This window comes from Plectrocnemia conspersa, unplaced genomic scaffold (genome assembly GCF_051122295.1).
Source record: "Plectrocnemia conspersa isolate PC_06_02 unplaced genomic scaffold, ASM5112229v1 ptg000004l, whole genome shotgun sequence".
In the NCBI taxonomy this organism is placed as follows: domain Eukaryota; kingdom Metazoa; phylum Arthropoda; class Insecta; order Trichoptera; family Polycentropodidae; genus Plectrocnemia; species Plectrocnemia conspersa.
Window position 1 is genome coordinate 17,857,590 of NW_028277168.1, and position 26,520 is coordinate 17,884,109.

Genomic DNA, 26,520 nt, shown 5'->3' on the forward strand with positions numbered 1-26,520 from the left:
TGGTGCTGCTCAATCGAAGGAGTTCGTTCTCATAGACACGGTTATTATGACAGACCTGAAGTTATCTTCCACGCCTACGCACTACCATATTTTTCTGACAGGTGTTTTAAATTTGTTATTTAAGTTCGTTGTAAACTATATTTTGCAGTATATTTAAATATATTTGCAGTAAGCATTGAACAAAAATTATAAAAAAGAAACGCACAAACAAACTACGGGCTATACAAATTAATTTTTAAAAATTCAAATTTTGTAAATAACTACCATTTCTCGCCGAAGAAATAAAAAAAAGTGTATTAATTTCCTTTAATTATTTCAAATAGTATCGCGACGAAAAACGTTCATTTTTATGCAAATTATTTTGGCACAGTATTTAGTTTTCAGCAATTCAGAGCAAATAATGCTACATTAGCTTTCATCGTACGTCCTCTTAAAATAAATGTCAACGAACTTAACTTGGCACCGTTCGACACGGATATTGCTTCACTTCAGATGCAGTTAATAGATATATATATATATATATATATATATATATATATATATATATATATATATATATATATATATATATATATATATATATATATATATATATATATATATATATATATATATATATATATATATATATATATATATATATATATATATATATATATATATATATATATATATATATATATATATATATATATATATATATATATATATATATATATATATATATATATATATATATATATATATATATATATATATATATATATATATATATATATATATATATATATATATATATATATATATATATATATATATATATATATATATATATATATATATATATGACAAGGCAAGGAACTGTGGAGTAAAAAATTCACATATCTGACCAGCCGCTTGGAAGAACTCGAAAAATAAAAATCCAATTTAATTTCTCAGCCCAAGTGGACAGCTATGAAACAACTGCCTAAAATAGAAACGATACTATTTGATACATAGAATAGTTGGCTTGAAAAGTATGACGCATTAAAATATCTAGCATTTGCTGTTTTCACAATCTTTAATTCTACATATACATATATGCGAACAATTATTATATTCTTTGAATCAAATAAAAAAAAGCTAAGAAGCAATTTAATAGGCGATAATTTACAAGCCTGCCTAAAATTGAAAACAAGTAGCTACTTGCCGGACTTAACAAAGCTTTCAAAAGCGATGGAATGTCACCGTTCTAACTGAATTTTAAATAAAAAGTCTTGAACTTGCCCTAAAAATACATACATATATGACTGATACATTTGTTATTATATGACCTAGGTTAAAGGCGCTAATACGCTAAAACAAGCAGTACTCACGAGATGGTATAAATAGTGTTACCGATGTGTTTTAAAGCATTTTAAAAGGAAAAGGACTTTAACAAGAAACATTTAATGCCATTTCACCAAGAAATTAATTTTAAATTAAAAACCCAAGTATTTCATTGTAAGGTTCATTTATCTAAAATTTCGTAGAAATGTGTCCCATTCACTAACAAAGAGAGCACGTGTTTCGTCTTTTGTTTGAAACCGGCGTCCTAAACTAGCAGAAATATTTTATATCATTTAATTTTTACACTACGATATTTTATCTCGATATTTACAATTATTGTAAATATCGAAATTATATATCGTAGTATAAGAATATAATTACATATATAACTGTTCATCAACAAATTGATTTTTCGAAAAATATTTGCCGCCTATTTGCTTCCCCCCTTATTCGGCGCCTGGGTACCCCCACTCCCATCGGTACGCCTCCGTTGACAGCTGTTTGTAACAGTGCTGCCAACATAAAAAATCGCAAATTGGAGCAACATGTATGACATATTTAACCAACAAAGTAAGAATAAAATTATGAAATAAATTATCAAGCTTATAAAACAATTGGTTTATAGCCCTTAGACCATTTCTGTTATTTTTGCACGCCGTTTTTCACTTTGCTTATATACAGTAGGTACCTAGGTATTTATACCGTAAATTCTATAAATATTATATTTCAATAAATTAAAATAATTTTCAGCTTTAAATTATATAATATAACCATATTACACAGCTCAAAGGTTTATTGCACATTTAGGTGTCTAATGCATACTGGAACTTTTATTGGTGGCATCTATAGATGCCATCCGCGGTCACAGGAATCAAGATGAATAGATAGTTAATTTTAGTTAAAATAAAAATGTACAATTTATTAGCTTCGATAAATCGCCAGTTGCTGAAGTATTATTAAAGGGTAAAATTACGAAAATTATAAACAAAAATGTAATAGAAAGTAGTATCAAACAACATATCACATGATATCGCAAAGGCAGTAAGAAAATAAATAATGTCTTCAGTCAATAAGAATCAATAGAAATATTGACAATAAGCATTTAATTATCTTGCAACAATTCAGCTAACTAATATAGAATCAGAGAGAAATATTTCTTCAAAAAGTATAATATGTACTAAAATAATTTGACCCAGTCTAAATGATGACACGTTAAACATATTATGTTTTCCAAAAACCTCACTTTAATTCATCTTCTGAAAAATTACCGGTAAACCATTATTAACGTGAAATTTGTCAATTGATAATTAAATTACAGTAACATGCTTTTCATTTATAATTAATATTACATATGTATTAAGCTGTTATGTATTAAGAATTTAAAATCCGTGTATTAGTAATTTAATATTTCTTAATTTATGTTCAAAATTTGTTATAATTTTTTTGCAATTTTTGCAGTTTAAGATATTTTCAGTAAATAATTAACTTTATTTTAATAATCGTTAAAATATAATTAACCGAAAAGTCAAATCACTCAGCAGCCAAGATTAGCGGCAAGAGGCGTGCCTTGAAGCATTTGACAGGTCGCACTGCGCATGCGCACTTACATTCTTCTATTTACGGTGTTCTTTGGTCGTTTCTTTTGGAATAAGTGTCGCTAAGAATGCGTATTTATTATTAACCTTGAAAAGTATGCGATGGTGAAGAATCGATGTGCAAATTCTCCTCCGGATGGCTCTCAAAGGTTAATGCGGAGTGTTTAATACTTCTGACACAATTTTGGTTGAACTTTAGATTATAATCCATTATTATGCACACATCCTTATTTATGTCGATTGTGCAATCTAATTATTTCGCATTTGATGCCTTTTGAATGCTAATATTAGTTTCATGCGTAAAATACTCGACATATTGTCATCTATCAATATTAATGTCACATACTAATTGTCATACTAATAGGTATATAGTGATTGACTTGTAGTTATATTGAAATTTTATCTTGTTGCAATTAATAAACTATGTTTTTAGTCGTGCTTGAATGTTTATTTTTTTGCAGATGAAAAAATGTAAGGAAAAGGTTTAAAGTGAACGCATCGTCGACAATCGAGCCTTTCAAAGATGTTGGAACCGCTGAACGTAATATTAGCCGTCGCTGGATGCATATCGATCGTTGTCGTCGTTGCAGGATGTATTTGCGACTGTCGGAAAGATCCTCACAAGTACGTACAGCTAAACTATTATATTTTCAATGTTTGTGCAAATTAAAATTGCAACATTTAAATATTATCATCGTCAAAGTGAATTATTTGTGTAGGTAGATTTATCATGCTTTATTTATTTTATGCTTCATGTTTTTGCTTTATTTTTTTGTTTTGTTTTACGTAAATGTTTGTTTTTGTCTATTTGTTTATGTAGGAATGAATTAGTAGGAACAGCTGGTATTTTAACTCTGCATTTAGAGGAAGAGATTGAATCGCCTACTCAAATATCACCTTTATCTGCTAAGAGGTACTTATTAGATATTTATCTTAAAATATTTATTATTATAACTATACAATTGATGAATACACTATGTGCATTTATATATTTTTAATTGCTTATTATTTTTTAGAGTATCTAGTCAGAACAGTCATCGAAGTCTTCCGGAGATTCCTCCTCCGTCAGTACCAAGACAAGACAGTGGCGATACAGCTTCAGGACTGTATGCTACTGTTGGTGCTAATCAACGTAAATTATTGTACAATTTAGAAATACTATTATATTTATACATTAAATAAATAAATTATTTGATTGACAGGAGTATCAGAGCAAAATTCACCAATTATTGCTCGGAGATCGGATCATCCTTATGAACATGCATATGCACGACTCCAAGACGGTCTTAGGTATTATATTTATATAATACTTTTTAAATATCTTAACACTTATCCGACGAGTTAGATAGTACCTACCTGTCATGTTTGCATACCATCTACAAAATGAATGTAATACATGAAAAAAAATATTACAACTGTTTTTCCCCTTGAATAGAGATCAAAACATTTTTTGTACACACACGGAGATCATAAAATGACACTGTAATTTTTTCGGCGTGACAGTAATAAATTTAATTTGACCCACATTAGCTGTTATAACCCACTGACGACTGAAGTTTAACCCTTAGACCTCGGATGACACCTGTAGAAGTCATCAAGAAAATCACCAGTATGCATTGGATACCTAAATGTGTCATGAACCTTTAAGCTTTGTAATATGTTTTTTTTTTTTTTGTATAATTTACTGTTGAAAAACACTTTAATTTATTTAAATAACTTATGGTATAAATAGGTGCTCTCCTACATATTAGTAAATTTCGAAATGGCGCGCAAAAATGAAAGGGTTAAAATGCTATTAAATTTCTTTGTAAATATATTTTTTAAATAAAAATTAAAAATATTTTAGACGTAAATGAGTTAGTTTTTAATTTTCATTTTACGCAACCAATAAATTGAAAACTTGATAAAATCATTTTAACAAATTTAACAATACCAATTTTTTTTATTCCGTCTAATTCAAAAGTTCATATTTTTTCTTTCAACTGCGTTGTGTGAAATTCTTGTAAAACTGCCCATTGTCATTCATGCCCATTGGCGGTGAAGAAACATCCCGTCGATTAAGTGTTAATGATTAATAACACTCAGATATATTTCAGAATTGATCAACCTATTTTGGAAAACGAAATTGGAAATGCAAACGGTGGTCTTCCATTAAGCATCATCGAAGAATCACAATCGAATTCTGGTATATTTGGTCTCATCTATGGATATATCATTATGTCAATATAAGTGATTAATACATATTGTTTTAGATGGTGCTGTTATTATAACAGCTAGCAATGCCATTAGCGGACAAGTCTCCTCGAGCCGAGATTTACCATATATGACCCCTCCTGTTGTGACTGTAGCTCCAGTTACCGCCGGAAGTGAAGAACCTGTGCAGCGCCAACCTAATCAGCACTTCAGTGGCGATTCAGTCGACTCAGCTAGTAGTAAGCTATTGAATAAATTTCGTATAAAAAATATAAAAAAACTATAATCAAAAAATGTTCTTACAGAGGGTTATACTAGCATTAGTGTACTCGAACCTTTAAGTACGATTCGTACTAATCTGCCAATTATTCAACCGCAACCACATTATGCAACCGTTTCTGATGATTCAGGTATACTTATTTATCTGATATATTTTAATATATAATTCATATATTGATATTTATATTATTTATTTAATCAAGATGAGATGTATGCTGCAATCGAAGAACCTGCTAGTCAATTGTATACGAGTGGATCTGAAACATATGCACAAATCCAACCAAATATTCAGCCATCACCAGCCGTTGTTGAATCTACGTCGACTGCTATTACGACTACACAAATCAATCCAATCATAACTGCACCTACAGTTGAAAAATCTAACAATGCACAAATTGAAGCAAAAGATCCAATTCCTAAGTAAAATATAATTTCAATTACACATTAATATTTTGTTGAGATTTTTTTATAAAATTTACTGTTTTATTGTAGACATTCTGTACAAGAATCATCTACGAGTGGTCATACCTCTCAAAAACATATTCGACAACGTAAGTTTATGATTTTTCAATAAATATATTTATGAATACTTAAATTTAATTTTGTCTAATAGATTCAAATTCGAGTAATTCTGATTTAATCGCTACGCTTGGATCACCAAAACCTGAAAAAAGACAAGCAAATTCTCCTCTGCCACCCCCGCCTCCAAGTTCAACGATAGAACCGTCGACAAGTAACATCGTACCTCACAGAAAATCTCAAGAAAGTCCTCATCATCACAAGCCTAGTAAACATCATAAAATATCAAGCACGGGTAATCTCCACGATCATGACAAATTACGACGAAGCCTCAACGAAAAGCATCAAAGAAACAACAGCTGCGTGAGCTCTTCCGATTTTTATGGATGCAATTATCCTGTCGATAAGCATAGATTTAGTTCAGGTGATCTGGTGAGACCCCTCGTGGCTAAAGAACTCAGTTTCTCTTTCGATACTCAATATAATCCTAAAAACTCGGATGCAATATACAACACGATCGACGGTTCGAACGACATTTACGCGGCCATCGATCAAGAACCGTCGATAAAAAATCTGGCAAAGAGTCAGCCCAATGTAATGGGCAGTCCGATAAAAAACGTAGAAGAAATGTACGCAAAAGTAATCAAAAAATCTAAACATTCCACACCCGATCATCGTTCTCAGCCGTCGTCCAGATTATCAAACTATGACGATTTAAACTCCGTTAAAATCGAACAAAACTATAACAATCCACAAATGAGGAAAAAGAGTTTACAGCAAGACAGTGATAGATTATCGTGGTCTAACGAGACCAAGAGATACTCTGGGAATAGTCCAACTAACATATCTCAGGATGCCATAAAAAACAACGCCAAATCTGCTAAGACTGCTGACAAAGAAGATCCAGGGTATGAAACAATTGATAAAATGAGAATTAAGTCTCATGGATATGAAACAATCGAAAAGAACGGTAGACCGCATAAGGACAGAAATTCTGATCCCGGATATGAAACTGTCAAAGAATTTGTTAAGAATGGTGACGGTAAAAAAAATAAAGCTATTCCAACCGTATCTGGCAGTCTTATGCTACAAAATAATTCCAACGACGGAAGAGGAAGTCCGTCGAACGAACCGGGTTACGAAACAGTGCCGAGCGGTCCTGAAAGCTTAATAAGCAACGATCCAGGATATGAACACATCAATCGATTAGAAAAGTATGCTTCCGACTCCGACCCAAACTACGAAGTGCTTCGTTCGCGTAACCCGACTCCTCCTTATGCATCGATTAGAAATAAACCTCAAAATAGTATTCCGACTTATTCGGTGATTAGCAAAAAAAGTAAAGCATCGGAATCTAATTGGATGTCAAATAACAACGATTTTTCTTCCGAACCGAACTACGAATCGATGCCTCACGAAGCTATGTATAATACAGGCAGTGAGTCCGATCCAAATTACGAATCTGTAGGGCCTAAAGATCCGAATTACGAGAGTGTGAAATATTTCGACGTATCCAGAAACGAACCTCCGTATGAACGCGTTAAAAGTGATAAAAATTCTGTTCAACGAACCAACTCTTCTTCGAGTTATGAAAGAGTAAAACCGGCTCTGAAGTCGGATGTTGACGATAAAAACGACAACAGAACAAGCGGACCTTCTCTTAGCTACACGCAAGAGAACGCATCTGTTGGAGACTACTTTCAAGTTTAAAATATAGATTATACTGTAGTTTATCATATTTATTGAAATAATTGATTAAAAGATAGCATAAATATCATTTAAACGCATTTAATGGTCTTCCATGAATTGGAAATACGATATTAATAATTTAATAATGATTAAAACCAAAAATGCATTTAATTATTACGAAAATATTTATGTTAAATTTTTATTATTATTATTAATTCGAAGAAAATATATAGAAAAATTTATTGTACTCATATGATTCGTAATTGATTATTAAAGTTACAGATGTATTGTTATTGTCCACTGCCATATGTATTACATTATATAATCTGAGTTAACGAAGATTCTAGATAACGTAATATGTAAAATATTCTTTAATATCATAAAAGTTAAATATTGCAGTTATTATTATTGCCATTGAGAATGTTACACTTATGAATAACTTCAGTACCTACTTATTAATACTGGCCAAAATTGTTCTATAAAGATTGAAAAATATTCTAAGTATTATTAATGTTAATTCATTTTTAATAACCACTTGTAAGACTTATTTCCAGGGTATATTATCAGAATTTGTAGCAAATTATTAATTTTTCAAGTGTATATTAATAAAGCACTATATTATGTAACAATAAGAAATCCTGCCGTAACGAATATATATTAAATGAATTTAATAACTTGAAAAAACGAATCCCTAGTCAAATGATTAAACACGTATTTATTTTATAAAATGTTTTTACTCTGTATAGGAAATTTTTACCAATCTTAAATAACGAAATGTATAAACTTACATTGTAAAAATATTATTATCACAAACAGCAGTTAAATAATATTTTGTTTAATCGTTAGTATTATTATGTTAATGTAAATATCTTAATTGTTAAATGTATCATACTCTTAACTCAACGAACTTATTGTGTTATATTTTGTCTCATAGTACTTCTTAACGTACAACTTTCAAATTAAATAGCAAAATTAGACTTACTTACCTTCTAGTAATATTTCTTAAATTTATACAATAACGTACAACTTTGTACTCTTAATATGTACTTATTATTATAGGTAATATGTTGTATTTCAAATTTCTTTTTAATATTATTTATTTAAAGGTGCCAATGAATCCTATCTTAAAAAACAACTCGTGTGCTTTATTAACGGTTATGTTTATTTTATAAGCATATTTTTATGCCTATTCCTTAAAATTTAAAACTTTATGGCACCATTTGTATATTATATTGTAATTAGTGTAAAACAGTATTAAATACTATCCATTTTTTCTGTTGAAATTTATTATTAATAAATACTTCCATTTTGATACTGTGAATTGTGCGAAATAGTTACCATGTGTGTATATGGCAACTGAATGTTCCTGTAATCTTTTGTATATTAATTATTTGTCAATAATCTGACAATGTAAAAAATTGAAAATTGTTCTCGGCACAATTTAAACAATTTTATCTGCATTAAAAGTAATCTTGACATTCCAAAAACTTGTAGAATATATATTTACTTAAATAATACTGTCTAGTTAACTCCGATATGTTATAAGTGCATAAGTATTAAAAATGATATTTAAAATTATTATTTATATAATTTGGTTACTATTAGTGATAATGAGTTGGTACTTCTATATTGTATTTTGTAGCTGATGCAATAATAATAGGACTATTTATTTTCTATAATATATTAAATATATAAATTATTATGGATGATTTAAAATGTTATTTATTTATTAAAATATTCAACAACATAAAACACCAGTTTTATTTTTATTAAAATTATAAATAAAAAATTATATAATCCGTAAGTTTCCAATGTATTTAATGGCATTCAAAAAACTCAAAATAAAAATACAAAAATATCATATAAATAATAAAATTGTTATCGAATTACAAAATCTAATATAATACCTAAAAAATATTACAAGAATAAATATATATATATGCATATGCAAATTGAGTCATTAAATACATATAAAGTTAATGTAATATCAATTATATTGCAAAAAATATTCAAGATTATTAAATATTTGTAGCCAGAGAACTACCATACCCACGATGGTTTTATTGGATCAAATCTCCATTTATCCGGATGGCCTATGTGTGTGATGTTAGTAAAATTGCTGCTACCCCATTCGAACGGTGGAACGGCGTTTGGAGCGTATATTTGAATAGTCTTATTAACGACGCTGTAAAGCGCTTCTTCAAAATCGAGTGGCTCTTCTTCGCCGAATATTTCAACTTCTTTCTCTTCGGACTCCTCGTCTGAAACGAATCTAAGATTGCTCTGTCTGAATTTTTGAAGTAGCTCTGACAATCCAAATTGTGCTTTATTTCTAGTGACTGGTGTTAAAAGCGATTGAATGGGTTTTTCTAAGGTTTGAGTATACGCTGGTCCCGATATTGCAATAAAATCGCTGGATCCTCCGATGGTAGCTGCAATAATAATATATATATTTTAACATATATTTGTGTATTACAATAATAAATAGAAATGCTTACTATTGAACACTTTTGTGTCTATGACTCCCAATGGCAGCAAGCCATACCTTTCTTCTCCGAGCCATCCTCGCAGATCGCCCCTAGCTCCCAAACCATGCCAAGAACCCTCATCGACTTCTTTATCGTCGATTTCTTCAACACTATTAGAATCCAAGTTCAAATTTTCCCTTGATTCACTTTCCGACTCTTCGCTTGAATCTTCCGAGCTTTCGAGCTGTTTCAATATCTCGTTAACTTGAGCAGTAATCGCTTCTTGTTCTTGAAGTGTCAATATCGACGCTACACTGTCAGCGTCCTTAGATTCTACATGGCTCTTAACTGTTTTCAGCGATTGAATGATTTGATTTACTTCTCTTGAATTTGAAACAATATCGTCCGGCTCAATTTCTTCTGTGATTTCCTCTGATTTAAAAGGTATTACATCATCGTTATTGACCACATTGCTATTGACATAATGATTACTTCTCATTAGATACATGACAGTCTCTACGTCATTTGCCGTTTCAAAGCCATTTTTGAAGAGAAGAGCTCTTGGTGATGATAGTAAAGAATAAGTTTCTCCATATTTTGCTTCCATTTTCTTAATTCCTGATAATTCTCTCATATCCTGCATATATAGAATTATTAAATATTTTCAGTATATACATATTTTATTTTTTTAAATACCTGATAATGAGGTATTCCATAATCAGCCCAATAACCTTTTGCTCGAAGCACAATTGACTGATCGGCAGCGTGCGTTAGACCTGGAAGTTGTTCGGCAGTCCACAGTAATCCTGGTGCGCTTTGAGTTAAAATCCTACGACGCAAAGTTCGCCATAAACTGAAGTTTAAGCTCCTTTTAACACAAATAAAATTAAACTTAAATATAATAATATTCATTTATATTGACATAATGAATAATATATACTTCAATTCTCCATTTATTGTACTAAATATGAATCTGTGTAGAGAATGTTCCGGTGTCGGTGAAGGAACTGGAGGAGCAGGAGCGGTAGACGCATTAAGATGCGTCAATTTAGCAAGATTGAGAATACTCCATTGAGCCGGTGCCGTACCAGAATTGACACGAGCTATGAACCTCACCCATTCTATTCCGTTGTTTGCCAAGCGATTCGCAGCCATCACCCGAGGACCGATTAACGCCTAATTAAAAAAGACATTTATATATTTACATATAAGATACTAAAACACAGTTTATACACAGTCTTGGCCATAATAATGGGGCCCCCCTTAAAATGGTGGGTAACACTTTACAAATGCATAGTCTGACCGAAATATTTTAGCAGGTAGTTTTATCCGTAATTTTTGGAGCTCTACAAAGGAACTTGTCGTTTTTAATTGCTCATTTGAGTTTTAAAAAGGGATTGCAGATCTAATTGTTCAGTCTCACTTAGGTGACCATTATGTTCAGTTAAGTGATTTCGGCCTTTGTCGTTTTAATTTTTTTTATTTAATAATTTATTTTGAAATGAGAATTAAGCGAATAAAATTTTATTGCATTAGAACATTGCATATTATTGACTGAATACATCGGAAATTAGTAAACACATTAATTGTTCACGACACACTGTCATTAATGCTTTGAAACAGTTCAACGAATGTGGTTCTTTCAAATTAAAGTCAAGAACTGGAAGAAAACAAAAGACAACTGCCCAGGAAGATCGAATGCTGGTTTGCAACTCAAAAAACGTCTTTAAAGTTGTCTGATGAAGTTTTTGCACGCGAAGGGCCATCCATTTTTAACGGACAGTGAGAAGAAGGCTTAATGATGTTGAACTCAGAGGTTGTAAAGCCTGACACATACCGTGGCTTTCAGAAATATATAATACTCGAAGGCTGGAGTGGGCCTGAAAACACTGAGATTGGACATCTGAAGGTTGGGCGACAGTCATTTCTCTGATGAATCCAACTTTGAAAGATAAAGATAATTTTAAACTAAAATTGGTTAATATAAAAAATATTGAAAACATAATTTTTTTTTAAATATTTAAGTAATATTTTTTAAATAATCATATTTTTTAAGTTTTTGGGACCTTTTATATAGTACATGTGCGTCAAAGAGTCGAAGAAGAATATCTATCTGATTGTATAGTACCCAAAGTCAAATATTATGGCGGAAGCGTTAGTGTCTGGGGTTGCATGGCAGTGGCAGAGGTAAGAAACCTGTACACTTACGAGGGTAGTATGAATAGTGACATTTATATTTCACTGTTGGAATCCACTTTAATGGATTCCTACTGGAAAATATTTCCAAACACAGACCACACTATCATCCGATTCCAACAAGACAAAGCTCCGTGCCATAATTCTCTAAAAAGCAGGGATTAGTTTGCGTCAAAGGGTTTGACGCTTTTAAAATGGTCTGCACAAACACCAGACCTAAATCCTATAGAGCATTTATGCACAAAATTAAAAGGAAACGTTATCCAACAGAACTGCAAATCCAAAATTGAGTTGCGAGAAAAATTGCAGATGGAATGGAGAAAATTATCTCCGTCCACCTGCAAGTCATTAATTGACAAAAAGGATTGCAGCTGTAATTAAAACTAAGGGTGAGCCTACTAAATATTGAAAATAATCTGAAAATAAATACTTTTAAACAACCTTGATAGGTTTTTTAGTTATATTTTCACGATTTTTAAGATATAACACATTTATTGGGTGCCCCATTATTATGGTCAAGCCTGTATTTATGTATAGTACATGATCGGCTAAATTCACTTTCGCCCATAGTTCAGAATTGAAATTATTTATAGCCGTTCCCGTTATTGTAAGGCGATGGTCGCTTCTACCGGTAACAGAATAGAGATCGTCTGAAGATGAAATGGCGGCAGGATATCCAGCAAACATGACAGTATTACCAGGAACTAATGCGGACGTCGGCAATACATTTTTATGATAATGAAATTTATAGCGTTTCATAATCCGCAGCATTGTGTTGTAACTAAAATATATTATTATTATTTATTTAATGGACTTTTATTATTTATTTATTATGCTTTAATACCTTCCAGCGCTGTTGTGTCCTACGATAACTCCCTCTTTGGTTGGACCTTTATTTGCCGGTTGATCTGGCACCAGTCTTATGAAAGCTGCGGCTAAACCGGGAAGATCTCCGCCTGAACGTGCTCCGTTTGTTATGTTATGCACTTTTTCGATAGTGGAGACATCAGTGAATGAATTCATCCAAACAATATCTTCGAGAGATATTTCAAAGTCCTCGTTATGGTTACGTTTAACAATATAATTATAACCGGTCGATAAGCCCTCTAATTGATGATAGAACAAATTGATCTGAAAATGATTTATTATTACATAGTAACATATTAATTGCTGGCAAACATCTTATTATACTAAAATAAATAAAAAAAATACATACTTGGTGCCAAAATGTATCTTCAATGGAAATGCTTCTTGCACGGACAGATTTCATGTTGCTCTTTAAAAGATCTCTAATTTTCTTACAGTCATTTGGATACTTTAAACAACGAGATTCTGTAACATTACATTGCAATATAAACACACATATGCATTAATATAAATGTATTAATAGATATATGAAATACCAATTGTGTTTTGCCATTGCCAATGGATCATTTGCCAAGTTAAAGCACCTTCCAATAAACCGGAAGCGTATGCTTGTACCCAATCCGGAGAAGTAAAATCAGATTCTATTTCCAGTTGAGACCATCTAAAAAGATATGTATTAATTAATTATGATATAATATACAAAACTAAATTTGTTCCAACCATACACATACCCTTCATATTCAAAAGAAAGCATGAATTAATAAAATCAATTATGAATATATTATTATAAATAAAATATAAATGCTATATCTACCCCGTTTCTTTCACATCAGAGCGGTAATAACCTCTTGAAGCTCCGCGAGGCACTTCTTCCAGTTCATTTCCTTGACCCCAAAACTCAATACGGAAGCCACCCTTTACCGACCAGTAAACAGTAGCAGCAAAATTGCCATCATCATCAATTCTAAAATATGTATATACATTTTAAATTGCCGCTTATAATATTGTTATAACAAATATAAACTAACCTTTCAATTTCACCAATGAAGAGAGACACAATACCGAGAATACCCATTCCTACTATGATATAAGTACTTATTTTGGTCTGAAGCCATGACGCTCCTACTACTTTTAACATTATTAATAATATATATTTTAAATAGACGTTACAATGATACGTTAAGTTAATTTTTGAATGCCACAGAATACAAATAAAAGAATTACATTCAATATTATTTTAATAAGAAACGATACTTGGAAAGATATCGTTTATCTTTTCAATCTACAAGATGAAGAAAGTGTAAAGGAATTTGATTGCCTTGAAGTGACAGTGAGAATATTTGACTTTCTCAAAGATAAAGAACACCATCGAAAATAAATACAATAATAAAGGGAAAAAATATAGTCTTTCTAAAGAGGACGATAAAATAATGTTTAAAAATATATATGTTTGATTCAAGTTGACTTTCGGTCGCCCTGTGGCGCCAAAAGGCTGAAGAAAATTACGGAGGCTTTCTCATTCGGAAGCCGGACGTCGAAAATACAAAAAATATTATATTTTTACTATCTTATAGTATAGTTTATTTTCAGATCCTGAAACAAATAAAAACATCACATTTATTAAAAATACCCATTAGTTTTAGTACAATTTAAAATAGTTAAGATAAGTAAACTAGAAAATAGTCAAATTAGTATAACGACTATTTCCATAATAATGCTCATGTTACAGTACTTAGCCCTAACTTTGTAATTTGATAATAAATCTTAATTAGAGTGGTTAAGATAACGTAATTTGAAAAAAATAAGTAAAATTTTAATTATTATGTTTCAATGCAATTATATAAAAATGATTGTTTGCTATTTGTAATATTGTATTGTCTAGTTTAATATGATATCTATTCTTATCAGTACTTTCCGTAATGTAATTATTATATAAGCAAATGATGGTGATAATATTAAGTACTATAACTGTTACTCAAGTACTGAAATAATAATATTAAAACATTATATATTGTATAGTATAAGCATTTTATAATTAATTATTCATTCAAATTTCAGCTAAATTATGTATCTATTACCTGAAACTATTTATAGAACCCTAAAATTCAGCCTTTCATATGAAAAAATATTGGCTTACTAAACTTCCTTTGATATGTTTTAATGTCCCCTTCCCTCAATTTTATCAAAAATTTCCTGCTGCGCAGCTGAGTAAATCGCGTTATATTCTTCCAGTATTTTTTTTCTGCACTGCTAATATAATAATTGTAAATTATATAGCTTTATTCTAAAGAAAATGAAACCGCATGAACCCCATAATACTCATGTAAAATTAAATTTTTAATAACACATCAAAGTTTCTCAGTACGAAGCTAAACGAAACTCGTTATGCTTATTAAATAGACAATTTTTAAGACAAGCTCGTTTAGAAACAGTAGGATGGCTCGTGTAAGTGAAGCTTTCACGAGCGCTGACGTCCTGGCTGCGACAATTATCAATAAGGGACGCAATCGCGACTATAGCTCGTAGCTAAAAATGTCGACAACGCTCTTCGGTAACTTCAAAAAGTGATTCATTGAATAGACGCTACCCTAATAACGCAATGAATTGTATACTAGCGCCCCTAGCAAAAAGGAATCAGGATACATGTAAATACTCTGAGATTTTTTTCTGTACCTTCTCCGACAGCAAGAAATATATACAATGGAGCCATATTCGAGGATGCTACAATATGGTACAGAATGTGAATCGTCATAAAATGTTAAAATGATACGCGCTTCGCATAACGACGCCTTATTTTAAACTTCAGCGATTTGCTTACTAAATCTCCATAACCTCGTGGGGACTCCGGGTATTTTTATAAAGACACTTTCAGATTATTAGCATTCAATAAATATTCTGAGTTCTCGATTACTGCAGGTATCTCGTTGACAAAGAAAAGAAGGAACAGAGGATCTAAATTGGATCTTTGTGGTAATCCAGAATATTCGTCAGAGCGACGATTTGAATAGCTCACTTTAAGTTACTCTAAAAAAAAGCTAACAATGCCGCTTAATAAACCAAGTTGGTTAATTTATGAAAAATAAGTTCATTAAAAACTTTGACGAAGATAGAACGAGCGGTCGAAAACTATGTTGTTGGTCCACTAGCTCCTGCCAAGTGCTGTACATTAATATCATATATAAATATATATATACGTAAACACGTGCATAGATTTAGGCATTTACAGATGTAATATGTTAAATTATTTTTACAAACATTTAATATACAACGATTAGCAGTGAGTCTATATGATAATATTGTGGGCAAAGGAAACTCGCATTGACATTTATGTAAGTATTTTACTTCCTATCTCATACGTTTGATGTTATAGTTTGTTTGTAAATTATACTCAAGGCGACTTATTAGTAGAGAGAGATATCTAGAAGTATAACATGTTTTTATTATTTTAATAATATTTAGATCGTGTATTCTAAAAGTTGTATAATCATTATACAATATTTCGTTTATCGGTTGCATTTATAAACGAAACAATCTATCTCTGGAACCACAAAAAAACAACAACTAAATAAAAACAACACGAAAAGCCAATCAAATATGAGTTTTGCTACAAAAAAATAATGCCCGGAAATTCCACAAAAACGGTTCATGGTTCTTTGACCCTTAGTTAATATTAGTGGAATTGAGATATTTTTCAGACATTCTCTTCACAAACTCTCATTTATAATACAACACAAATAAGCGTATTTACACAATCGTACATTTTAACGCATGAAGTTTATAATTAGCACACAAACATTGACTGTTCACCGAGAAAATTTTCTTTGCAGCGAGAATGCTGTTTGAGTAGAGATTACGTACTGACCTTCTGTTTTTCAGGCACAAAAACTAGTTAGAATTGCATTTATCTTCTACACGCGTCTACGTTTGCTTTGTGTGAATAATTAAAATATAAATACCTATTATGATGATGTAAAATTATGCTATATAAATATGAAGATCAGCAGGCGAGTCACGGAAGCAGCTCGATTAAATCAGGTACTCGACAGAAATCTAGATTAAACGTTCATCAGGATACTTGGCTGACTGCTATAAAACACTGATACTTGTAAATCTTTCTAGTTCTTTGCAAGATTGCACGTTTCATGGTTTCTTTTGTAAAACGTATATGAACTATCATTAGCACTGTGTTTGAAAACGTACGCCAGTTTTTCAATATTCAACACTAACACACATTTTTTTGTAAATTTTATTTATAATTTAATCAATGAATATTTAAACACAACAGTTTTTGCTTCACATTTTAGTTATAAATGACTTAATTCAGTTATTAATTTAGTTTATCCCCTTTTATTTTTAACAAGTAAAATCTTTCCACTGTCATACGCCTACGAGACTTCACAGTGGAATGAATCGTCTTACTCGGTTTTGCGTTGTTTTCAGCATAAAAATAATTTTCTTATCTGTTTGCCGTGAAAAAGGCATCTGTGTGTGATTTTGACGCCGGGAACTACTTATAATTGTTTGGTAATTGCGTGACGAATATTTTTTAACAGTCTAAATATTTTTAAGAATAAAACATATTATGCAAACAAAAGAATTTAATTTATGTTTTACTAATTTAAAATAGTTGAAATTGAAACACTATCGCGCCCGATTAATATTCGAAATGTCATGTGATAATGTGGAAAAGGTACTTGCTTTTTATTACGCACCCGTCATAAACTACACTTACAGATTTTCTCACTCGTTAAAAATATTTAAGTACTACATCCAAACGAGATGGGGTCACTTAACAAAACCAGAACTGAACTGTATCTCTACCCGAGCTCGTCTGCACCAATGACTTGAGAAACAGATTTATCTATTTCTTTAGTCATTGGACTGCGTGCGTTTTTACCTGCTGCTTATCTACTACAGTGCTATTTTGATTGATCCATTAATTAAAAAAAAAACAATTTTTCATCTACATTTGCGTTGATTGATATAAAAATATTACCAGCGATAAACCTTCGTACGAATTATATGCATTTAAAGATTTTTAATTTTGACAGGTGCAGGAAAATTACCATTACATGTGTATTAAAAAAAATTATCAATATACAATAATAACTTCAAAATACAATAGATGATACTTAAAAGCTTATACCGAGTAGCATGTAAATAAATATTTCTAGACTTGAAGTAACTACATCCCATTTCACAATATTAATTGCACTATCGTTTACATAAAACATTAAGGTCAAAGCAACAAGTGCAAGATCACACAGATGAATAAATAAATCAGGCGCCGCACACATACACTAGAACTAGATAAAGATCGCTATGTAGATTTACTACACAAATAATAATATTTAAACATCAAGTGGCAACCCTACACTCAATTTAATAGGGTTGTCACATCTTTACAATATTAAAAAATATTTTTTAATTGCTCTTGAGTGACTTAAAGTGAGAGTTGTTATTTAATAAATAAAACAGTTAATCATTTTTTGCTACAATAGGAAACGATAATTACCATATCATATTTTATAACAAAACCAGTCAACCTTGACGGTATGTCGTTTTATGGCATGCCGCTAGTTTCCGTTTTAATTTTAATCTTCACTGTTGTGGTTAGAAGCTTTATTAAACTTGCCTAAAAAGGCTAGCCCAAGAAGCATTGCGGAAAGCACGACATGTTACAGGAGGTCAACGATCCTTTTGGAATTCGTATGGGGTAAGGATCTGAGCGTCCACCATAATGCACTCGGTTAAAATGAATATTACTATGCTGTCGTGACACAGTTCTGCACTGGGTAACGGAATCATTTTTTTTCACAATAAGTATACAGAAATTCGATCGCCAAAAACTGACATCATATGGTTTTTAAGATAGTGGATCTTACACACCATATTTCTAAGTAAACTGATACTGGCAAAAAATATGAGAGTGAATATGATTATGAACACCTTTCCAAGAATTGATAAAGATCAATATTATAAATAATTAAATATATAATATACTTACAGATCCAGTGGTTCTCCCACGTTTATTTTAATTCAGCGCGTCTCAACCCATCAGGAAACAGCAAGCAGGACCAACTCGGCTTATCCAGCTCTTATTAAAATTCTGAAAAAATATAAAATATTTTATTTCTTAAAAAGCAATAACTAATTGTGTAACAAAGGTTTTATAATTTCGATCCCTCACTTACAAAGAGAGACAAATGTTTTTAAAATAGGATAGATATCTTTACCGATATTACTACGGACTTCTGATATAAGAGTATTGGTCAAAGTATATTCAAACCGAATTTTGGTCTAGAGGAGAACACAAAAACAATTATCACTTCTAAGAAGTCAAAAGCAATAAAATCGTGTCAGCGCCGTGCTAAATAAGGAGCGTTTTAATCGCGGCTACGACACGATATTATTGCTTTTGACGTAAAATTTGACCAGAAAAATGCATGTCATTTAATGGAATACTTTGAATCTTAATTAAATAGAAATATTAAAAAAACAACTACTGATTAACCAATTTTTGCCCCCCTCCCCTTCTGAAAATTCGCAACCACATCTATTGTGATATTTTTTCTACTTGTTAAGAATGTCGGCGCCACGCTCAGAAACCAATGGCTATGAGCTTTCTGCTGCGTCACTTTGCTAGTTGGCCCTAACAAAAGTCATTTTAAACTACGAAATGTGCGCTTTTGTAGCCTAACTTAAGCTAAAAATACTCAAATAATTTTCGTTTGCCTTTTTAAAGGAGTCTTGCATATCAAAATACTAATTATCAACTTATTTTTGCTTACTATATACAATAGTTTAAAGAAAGTTTTTTATTTCATAACAAAATACATAGTTTAACGAGAGGAAAATTCCTTTTTTAAAAAGGCATAAAATGGTGTAATACTTTACTCTGAAATAATAAGTCAATATGTCAGGAGTGACAAAGCCTTATTAAAATAAATTGACAGGTCACCGAAACGATATATTTTTAAATTAGACACACTGTTTGGAAAGTACATCTATAGTTCGGTGAATTTTGACACCATTGTCATTCACGCTTGGACGGCGTGAGATCCGCAAATACAAAAAATCGCAATAGTTTTCGGAACTAATATATTGAAATATGTCAGAAAAACCCACTTTTCACGCTACCGAATATGATTGATTGTTTGTGTTTATAGAACAAATTTGCACGTTATCCACTGTAAAGAATTTCACAAGAAAGAGCCACGTGAGCGAAAAATTATATGGTTGCTTAAAAAATAAAGATTACTATATATAAATAATATTGAATTACTTAAAGCTTAGGTACAACGGTATATGTACAACGAATTAGCTGCGATAAAATATCTTCATTAATTTAATTAAAATTATATAAAAAAACGCAGAAAAAAATACGATTTCATACAAAAGTAAAACCACAGGATTTTTATCTGTATAACAACCATGTTAAACTTCTAATCTATTTTTCAAGTGTAAATAATTACTCAGACTGACTCGGCCAATAATGTAAAATTATTATTATTCATACAATTATTTATCTTTATAATTATATAAAGTTAAAAATCAACTTCAGATATTTACATTATTTATAATTACTATATTATACACATGCAAAAATGTAGATAGAGATAAATAAAAATAATTTATAAAATTTAAAAAAATATTAGATAATTTATATACATAAAAACAAATATTGTATTTTATTATTTCTAAACTTAACTACTAATATACAGTACATTGTTGACTTTGTACTGACATTGCTATGATGGACAGTATTCATTTTTATTGGATTGATTATCGATGCTGTTATTAGCATACACATTGTTGAATAGCGTATGTAATTATTATTTATTGCAAGTACATGTTTATGCTATATAATTTAAGTAGTTTTCTTTTCTTTTTTACGCTATTTTGAATTTTAATTATTTATTTTTTTAACTTAATGTTTTAATAATATGTATATAGTATATATGTACATATATGTATTATACGTATGTCTTTTATTTTGTGTAAAAAGGCTCTAATACTGTAATACTAGTAAATAAATAAATATTAACTTTAATGAAAAGCTACGTATAGCTCATATCTACTGCTGACTATTTAGTCTGATCAATTGAACAGATTTAGATTAGAACATAAGTATATGTCGCTGTTACTATGTCAGTTTGGTTTTATATTTTATATAAATTTCTCAAATGCTAGTTCGCATTTGACCAAAAAAGATGTGCGATACAATAACCTAACCTCGACCTTTAGAAAATATGTGATAACTATAATACATCAATAATAAATTATATACATAAAATATAGAATATTTGCATACTAAACTTGTGTTTAAATTAAAAATACTCTCATGATCACATTGATCAGCAAATTCATACTATGCCTATATGTATGTTAATTTATCGAGTAAATGTTTTCATAAATGTATATTAATGAATGTATACTAGAAATGGTAACTAAAGAGGGAAAAAACCCGGAAAATTAGAAAAAATCTATTTATCCTCTTAAAATTTCCATCGGAATTTTCATGAATTTTCCGATTCCACAAAATACAATTGTTTATCCTGTCTCTATTTCGTCGATACACAATAAACATATTTGTATTGAACGTCACACTAATTGCCTTACAATGCCAATAATAACAAATCAATTTCAATAAAATTGTATTGCAAATAATAGCATAACAAATTAAATTTGTGCTTGGTGAGAGTTTTATGTTCAAATTAAGGAAAAAATCGCGCCGCTCAAGGGATGTCACTTTTTACCCACTGTTCGTTAAAGCGGTTTATCCCCTTTCGCTGTTAATTAATCGCATTTTTTAAAGTTACTGTAAGCGATAAAATCGTTGCGATTAGATATATTAGCGTAAAAAATATAAGACAAATGCGTCATTCGCGTTCGCCATACCGCGAACAAATTAGCAATGTGACGTGACTCACTGATCGTTTCTTGGATTTTGTCATGGAAAAAACACGACTTTCGACAAAACATAAATTTGCTCATTATAGTGTGTATGATATTTGAGTAGTACAATATTGACAATACACACGTCTCCTCTTTTTCCATTACGGTCATTCTTAATACTTTTCATATTTTAAAGTATAGCAATTTGAACATTTCAATGGCAAAACATAATAATAACGTCGGTTTTAATAGATATTTTAACGTGTCAATTTTATTTACAATCCTTTAATGTACAATTATAACGTGACTCCGATTTTGATATAAGACCATTAATTCTCAAAGTTAGTCCTTAAAAACGAATGGTCTCTAGCGACATGACTTTTTCAAAACGTTTTACTAGGTAGGTACTTATAAGATAACGCAACTTTTTTTAAAGAAATGTATGTGGGTAGGTACTGAGTAGTATTCAATGAGGACAAAGTACAAAAACGATATAGTTTTTTTAAAACACAACTTATTGATTTTTAGAAATTTTATTTGAAACTAATTTTTTATTGCCTACAATGAATGAAACGGGGAAAAGTCATAAAAAATAACTAATAGTTCAAAAGTTTTAGATTAATGTAATAAAATAATACATTATTTTGTATTTGTTTAATACTAAAAATATCATATTTTGAGGTTCAGTTTTTCATAAACTATTTTTGAAAAAATAAAACGATATAAGTTTTAATAAAACGAGATAATTTAAAAAAAATCACATTAAAAACGTCAAAATCGCGTACCGAGCGTTCCTACTGTGACGTACTTAGTCGTGGATCTCGTGAAAAATTCAGTTTTAGATATGCTTCATTTAATTCTCAGTTATTGTAAGTAATACTGTTATAAAAAGTCTTAATATGAACGCTTAGATAACCGAGCGTTTCCATCGCGACGGCGACGGCACGATTTTATTGCTTTTGACGTAGAATTTTATCAGAAAAATGCATGTCATTTAATGAAATACTATGAATCTTAATGAAATCGAAATTAAAAAAACAACTACTGACTAACCAATTTTTGCTTACCCCCATTTTAAAAATCTGAAATGCCATCCCTGTTCAATTGGTTAATTCGCTTAGGTTATAATATATTTGGGTTTCAACAGCAAATTGCCTTTTTTATCGACTTTTAAGAGCAGTATAAAATTTCAATAGCGCCAATCAGTTAAATTATATTTTCGCTAGTAGAAATATATATCTACTGGTAAAAATGTATTTGGACTTCACCAAAGAAAATGTAACTTTACCGAAAAATACACATTCATTGCAACATTTATACATCGCACGTAAATGAATAATTTTAAGTCATATAATTTTACTAACACCTGCCAGATAAATTATATTTTTACTGGTAATATTATATTCCGATATGATTTCACATTTTCGAGATAGATTTGAGATTGATTTTTTAGATTCTTCTAAGGATAATCTGGTTTTGTCATTTGTGCTTTTTCAAGGGGGGTGGGGTGCTAAAATGGCAAGTCAGTGGTCGTTTTTCTTAATATTTAGATTTCATAAAGATTTATTTTGCTGACAAAATTCAAGGGGTGGCAAATTCCCCCACCTGCCCTCCCACTCAAATTACGTCCTTGCTCAGGTCCCGCGTTTCTTAGCGCTGGCCCTGCCTAAACCATTATAATAACAGTGTAATTGTTACTTCCTAGTATGATTATTACGTATCAAACATCATATAAAAAAAGTAACCCACTCCTCTGATTGTGATGCCCACAAATATGATTTATAATTTACGAATGTATCACGATAAAACATATCACGGGTTTGATAATTATAAATATAACTATAAATACACATTTCGAAGGGGGAAAAATAAATAACGATTGAAATAAAAGATCTTTTATTCTTTAATTTGCATAGGTGTTTCGTCAGCTTGGCAACCGGAACGAGCAATTCTTTGTGTGCTTATTGAAAAAATCGCAATGTTCTTTACAAGCTAAAAAGTAAAAGCAAAGCCGAGCCATTTTGAAAGCCAATGTGCCAAAATGATGTGCGCATGAATATGACAGGAAATATATACATATATATATATAATAAGATAGAAATAGATTTTGCACCGTTAAGGTCACAAAAGCGTTGTAATGAATATGAGGAAGAGATCATTTAATTCGATGCACTAGGTCAAGTACGAAGATTGAAGGCTTGGCAAAACCAGAAGACGAAAAGGTCAGGAAACTAAAACTGCAATACTTGACCTCAAATTTTCGCAATTTTAAATTGAAACATTTAAAACTCCAATACGCGCCTGTTTTGAAACCGGTCTGGATGAGAAATCTATCATACGATACATAAAGCTACGATACTCAAATATGTTAACCTATTTATTATAGTAATATTATTAATAATTAACTGCTATACATAATCTTAATTGGATTGCGGTTATATTTTTGTGAAAATAATTTTGATATTATTTTAAATATTTTTTCTTTTGTTCAAATCACATTTATACTGTTTTATAATATATAATAAATGAATAAGAAATTAATTGGATACATTATTAAAATTCAGAAAATAAAACAATTCAGGTGTTTGTCTAGACTTTAGACACTGGTTCTATAGTATACAGTCGCAGGTAGAACGAGTCTACTATGCATTCACCTGTGCAATAGCTAGGGTACGTACTAGAAAAAATATTATAATATTTATTTAAACCATTTTACTAAATTAATATATGCACGTTTTCGCACATGCAAATACTCGTAAAATACGTACGCGACCGCGTAATGGCAAAAATCCACGTTGCGTGAAAATCATGAAATGAAACTCACCTCGCTAGATAACGACGGTCAGGGAAGACAATCGAGAAATATACTTCTGACCGTTGAAAAACCAGGGGCTACATTTGAGAACAATTAGAATTGAACTATACACAACAGTCTAGAAGTGACACCGCGCAGCACAGACCACACGCGATTACATCTGGAACTTGAATGGCAGAGGAAATTCTTTTAATAGTTTTTAAATAACAGTGGCGCGAGCATTGCGAGACATCTATTTGGCGATTTGTGAAACTATTTTGATTCTGTATCAAACATTTTGGTTTACAGCTTAGATATTTATTTAATATATCGCGAGACCAACGCCATCTATTGCTTTCAATGTACATTACCCAAACAACCAGATAAATATTATTGTTAAAATTTATCTTTGCAATATTTACGCATATTTTACCGCTTAAAGTTTTTATTTTGCTTATCATTATGATAATAATAATTGGCTCAATAACAATGATAAAGAAGACAAATGATAATAATGCAAATTAACATTGTTTATCATTAGACCTAAATTCGGGTTTATTTACGGTCGTTTCATGTATAAAAATACACAAATTGCAGACCCACGCTTTTTCACTTCGTTACTTAGATTGTTTCGGGTAATCTTCTTCTATCGTGGCTGTTTATACTGTTTATGCTTTAATGCATATAAATCATGTATACTAATATGAGCGTACATATACATGATTTAATTTTATCGCTTGCGTCGATTTAATCGCAAAAGATTGAATAAGGTATATAAATTTGTATGTGAATACTTAATATAAGATAAATTAACGATATCTGTTTCCAAAAGAGGACGCTGACATTTCTCAAATATCACATATTTCAATAATTTCATCGATTATTGTGACACGATCAAGGCCAACTCACTTTCGCCATAGTAACTTGATCTAAAGCTTTGCTAAATTGGAATCAATGATTTTATACTCAGACTTTCGTATGCTAAATGCTTTATATGAAATTTACTACCTACCTCAATTACAATAGCTGCAAATCGTTACAATTATCAATAAAAATTAATATAGATAAGAAACGCACTTCATATGACCTCGAAATAGTTAATTATTTATAAGCGTTATTTTAATATCACTATGTACGCAATATAATATATACTCATTGTAATATAAACAGTAAAGTAAGTACGTAGTAAGTAACACAAGTGTAATAAGAATTCAAAGGACCAGAAAGATTGCCTTTTCAGGTAAATCTAAACTGAACATTTTTAGATTCTGAATTAAATCCTACACGTCGGAGAGAAATATCGAATTAAATTACTAAATTAATTAATTCTTACGTGAATTATTTCACGACTTGCGTCACAATTAATTACCTATATTTTTATACAAAAATAAAAAGTAATTAAAAAGTGTTGTTTGTTTATCCGAGTGATTTTTATCACTTTAACATTTTATGTTATATTGATTTCGGAGTTTGTATGCTTATACAGCCATTTTTATTTACAGTTTATTGCACACACATATAGCATTTATACATACAATACAAATTCAGGTGTTAGTATAGATCGGAGGTGTAGAAAGAGTCATAGAGCCTCTTGCTCTCTGGTCTCTGGTTCCTCGTGTCAGTCCAGGAGTATTAGAATTTGAGAAAATGTCAATTTAAGATTAATAACCAATAAATTTTTTTAGCCTTCGAAACATTCCTTTGTGAAAGCCAA

The 26,520-nt window shown here is 30.5% G+C and overlaps 2 protein-coding genes across 4 annotated transcripts; one reads left to right on the forward strand and one right to left on the reverse strand.

The window, feature by feature from the left end:
• The first annotated feature begins 2,840 nt into the window (after positions 1-2,840).
• Positions 2,841-8,555, forward strand: LOC148236099 (uncharacterized). Of its 2 annotated transcripts, XM_088183959.1 has the most exons (11): positions 2,841-3,052; positions 3,365-3,527; positions 3,724-3,816; positions 3,920-4,035; positions 4,106-4,193; positions 5,000-5,088; positions 5,156-5,335; positions 5,402-5,506; positions 5,579-5,795; positions 5,868-5,926; positions 5,989-8,555. In XM_088183959.1, exons 2-11 carry the CDS (start codon positions 3,427-3,429, stop codon positions 7,602-7,604), a joined length of 2,664 nt encoding a protein of 887 aa, XP_088040085.1. In that variant the 5' UTR covers positions 2,841-3,052; positions 3,365-3,426; the 3' UTR covers positions 7,605-8,555. The 2 variants fall into 2 exon arrangements, with proteins under 2 accessions (XP_088040085.1, XP_088040086.1); XM_088183960.1 differs by lacking the exon at positions 3,724-3,816 and having other exon boundaries at positions 2,881-3,052.
• Positions 8,556-9,377: 822 nt separating this feature from the next.
• LOC148236100 (putative phospholipase B-like lamina ancestor) lies at positions 9,378-25,000 on the reverse strand. Of its 2 annotated transcripts, XM_088183961.1 has the most exons (12): positions 24,837-25,000; positions 19,122-19,223; positions 14,143-14,707; positions 13,929-14,078; positions 13,651-13,775; positions 13,464-13,579; positions 13,092-13,378; positions 12,788-13,028; positions 10,992-11,227; positions 10,748-10,919; positions 10,082-10,688; positions 9,378-10,015 (listed from the first exon to the last, which is right to left on the reverse strand). In XM_088183961.1, the coding sequence occupies exons 3-12, from the start codon at positions 14,250-14,252 to the stop codon at positions 9,624-9,626; spliced, it is 2,436 nt and encodes an 811-aa protein (XP_088040087.1). In that variant the 5' UTR covers positions 14,253-14,707; positions 19,122-19,223; positions 24,837-25,000; the 3' UTR covers positions 9,378-9,623. The 2 variants fall into 2 exon arrangements, with proteins under 2 accessions (XP_088040087.1, XP_088040088.1); XM_088183962.1 differs by lacking the exons at positions 19,122-19,223; positions 24,837-25,000 and adding an exon at positions 17,071-17,600.
• Positions 25,001-26,520: the final 1,520 nt, after the last annotated feature.

Excerpts from the sequence above, each read along its gene's own strand:
- LOC148236099 (XM_088183959.1), top strand. The coding sequence starts at position 3,427 with ATGTTGGAACCGCTGAACGTAATATTAGCCGTCGCTGGATGCATATCG. Across the intron at positions 4,036-4,105 it reads TACTGTTGGTGCTAATCAAC|GAGTATCAGAGCAAAATTCA; the intron begins GTAAATTATTGT and ends TTTGATTGACAG. Across the intron at positions 5,507-5,578 it reads AACCGTTTCTGATGATTCAG|ATGAGATGTATGCTGCAATC; the intron begins GTATACTTATTT and ends TATTTAATCAAG.
- LOC148236100 (XM_088183961.1), bottom strand. The coding sequence starts at position 14,252 with ATGTTAAAAGTAGTAGGAGCGTCATGGCTTCAGACCAAAATAAGTACT. Across the intron at positions 10,920-10,991 it reads ACAATAAATGGAGAATTGAA|GAGCTTAAACTTCAGTTTAT; the intron begins GTATATATTATT and ends TTGTGTTAAAAG. Across the intron at positions 10,016-10,081 it reads AGACACAAAAGTGTTCAATA|CTACCATCGGAGGATCCAGC; the intron begins GTAAGCATTTCT and ends TTATTATTGCAG.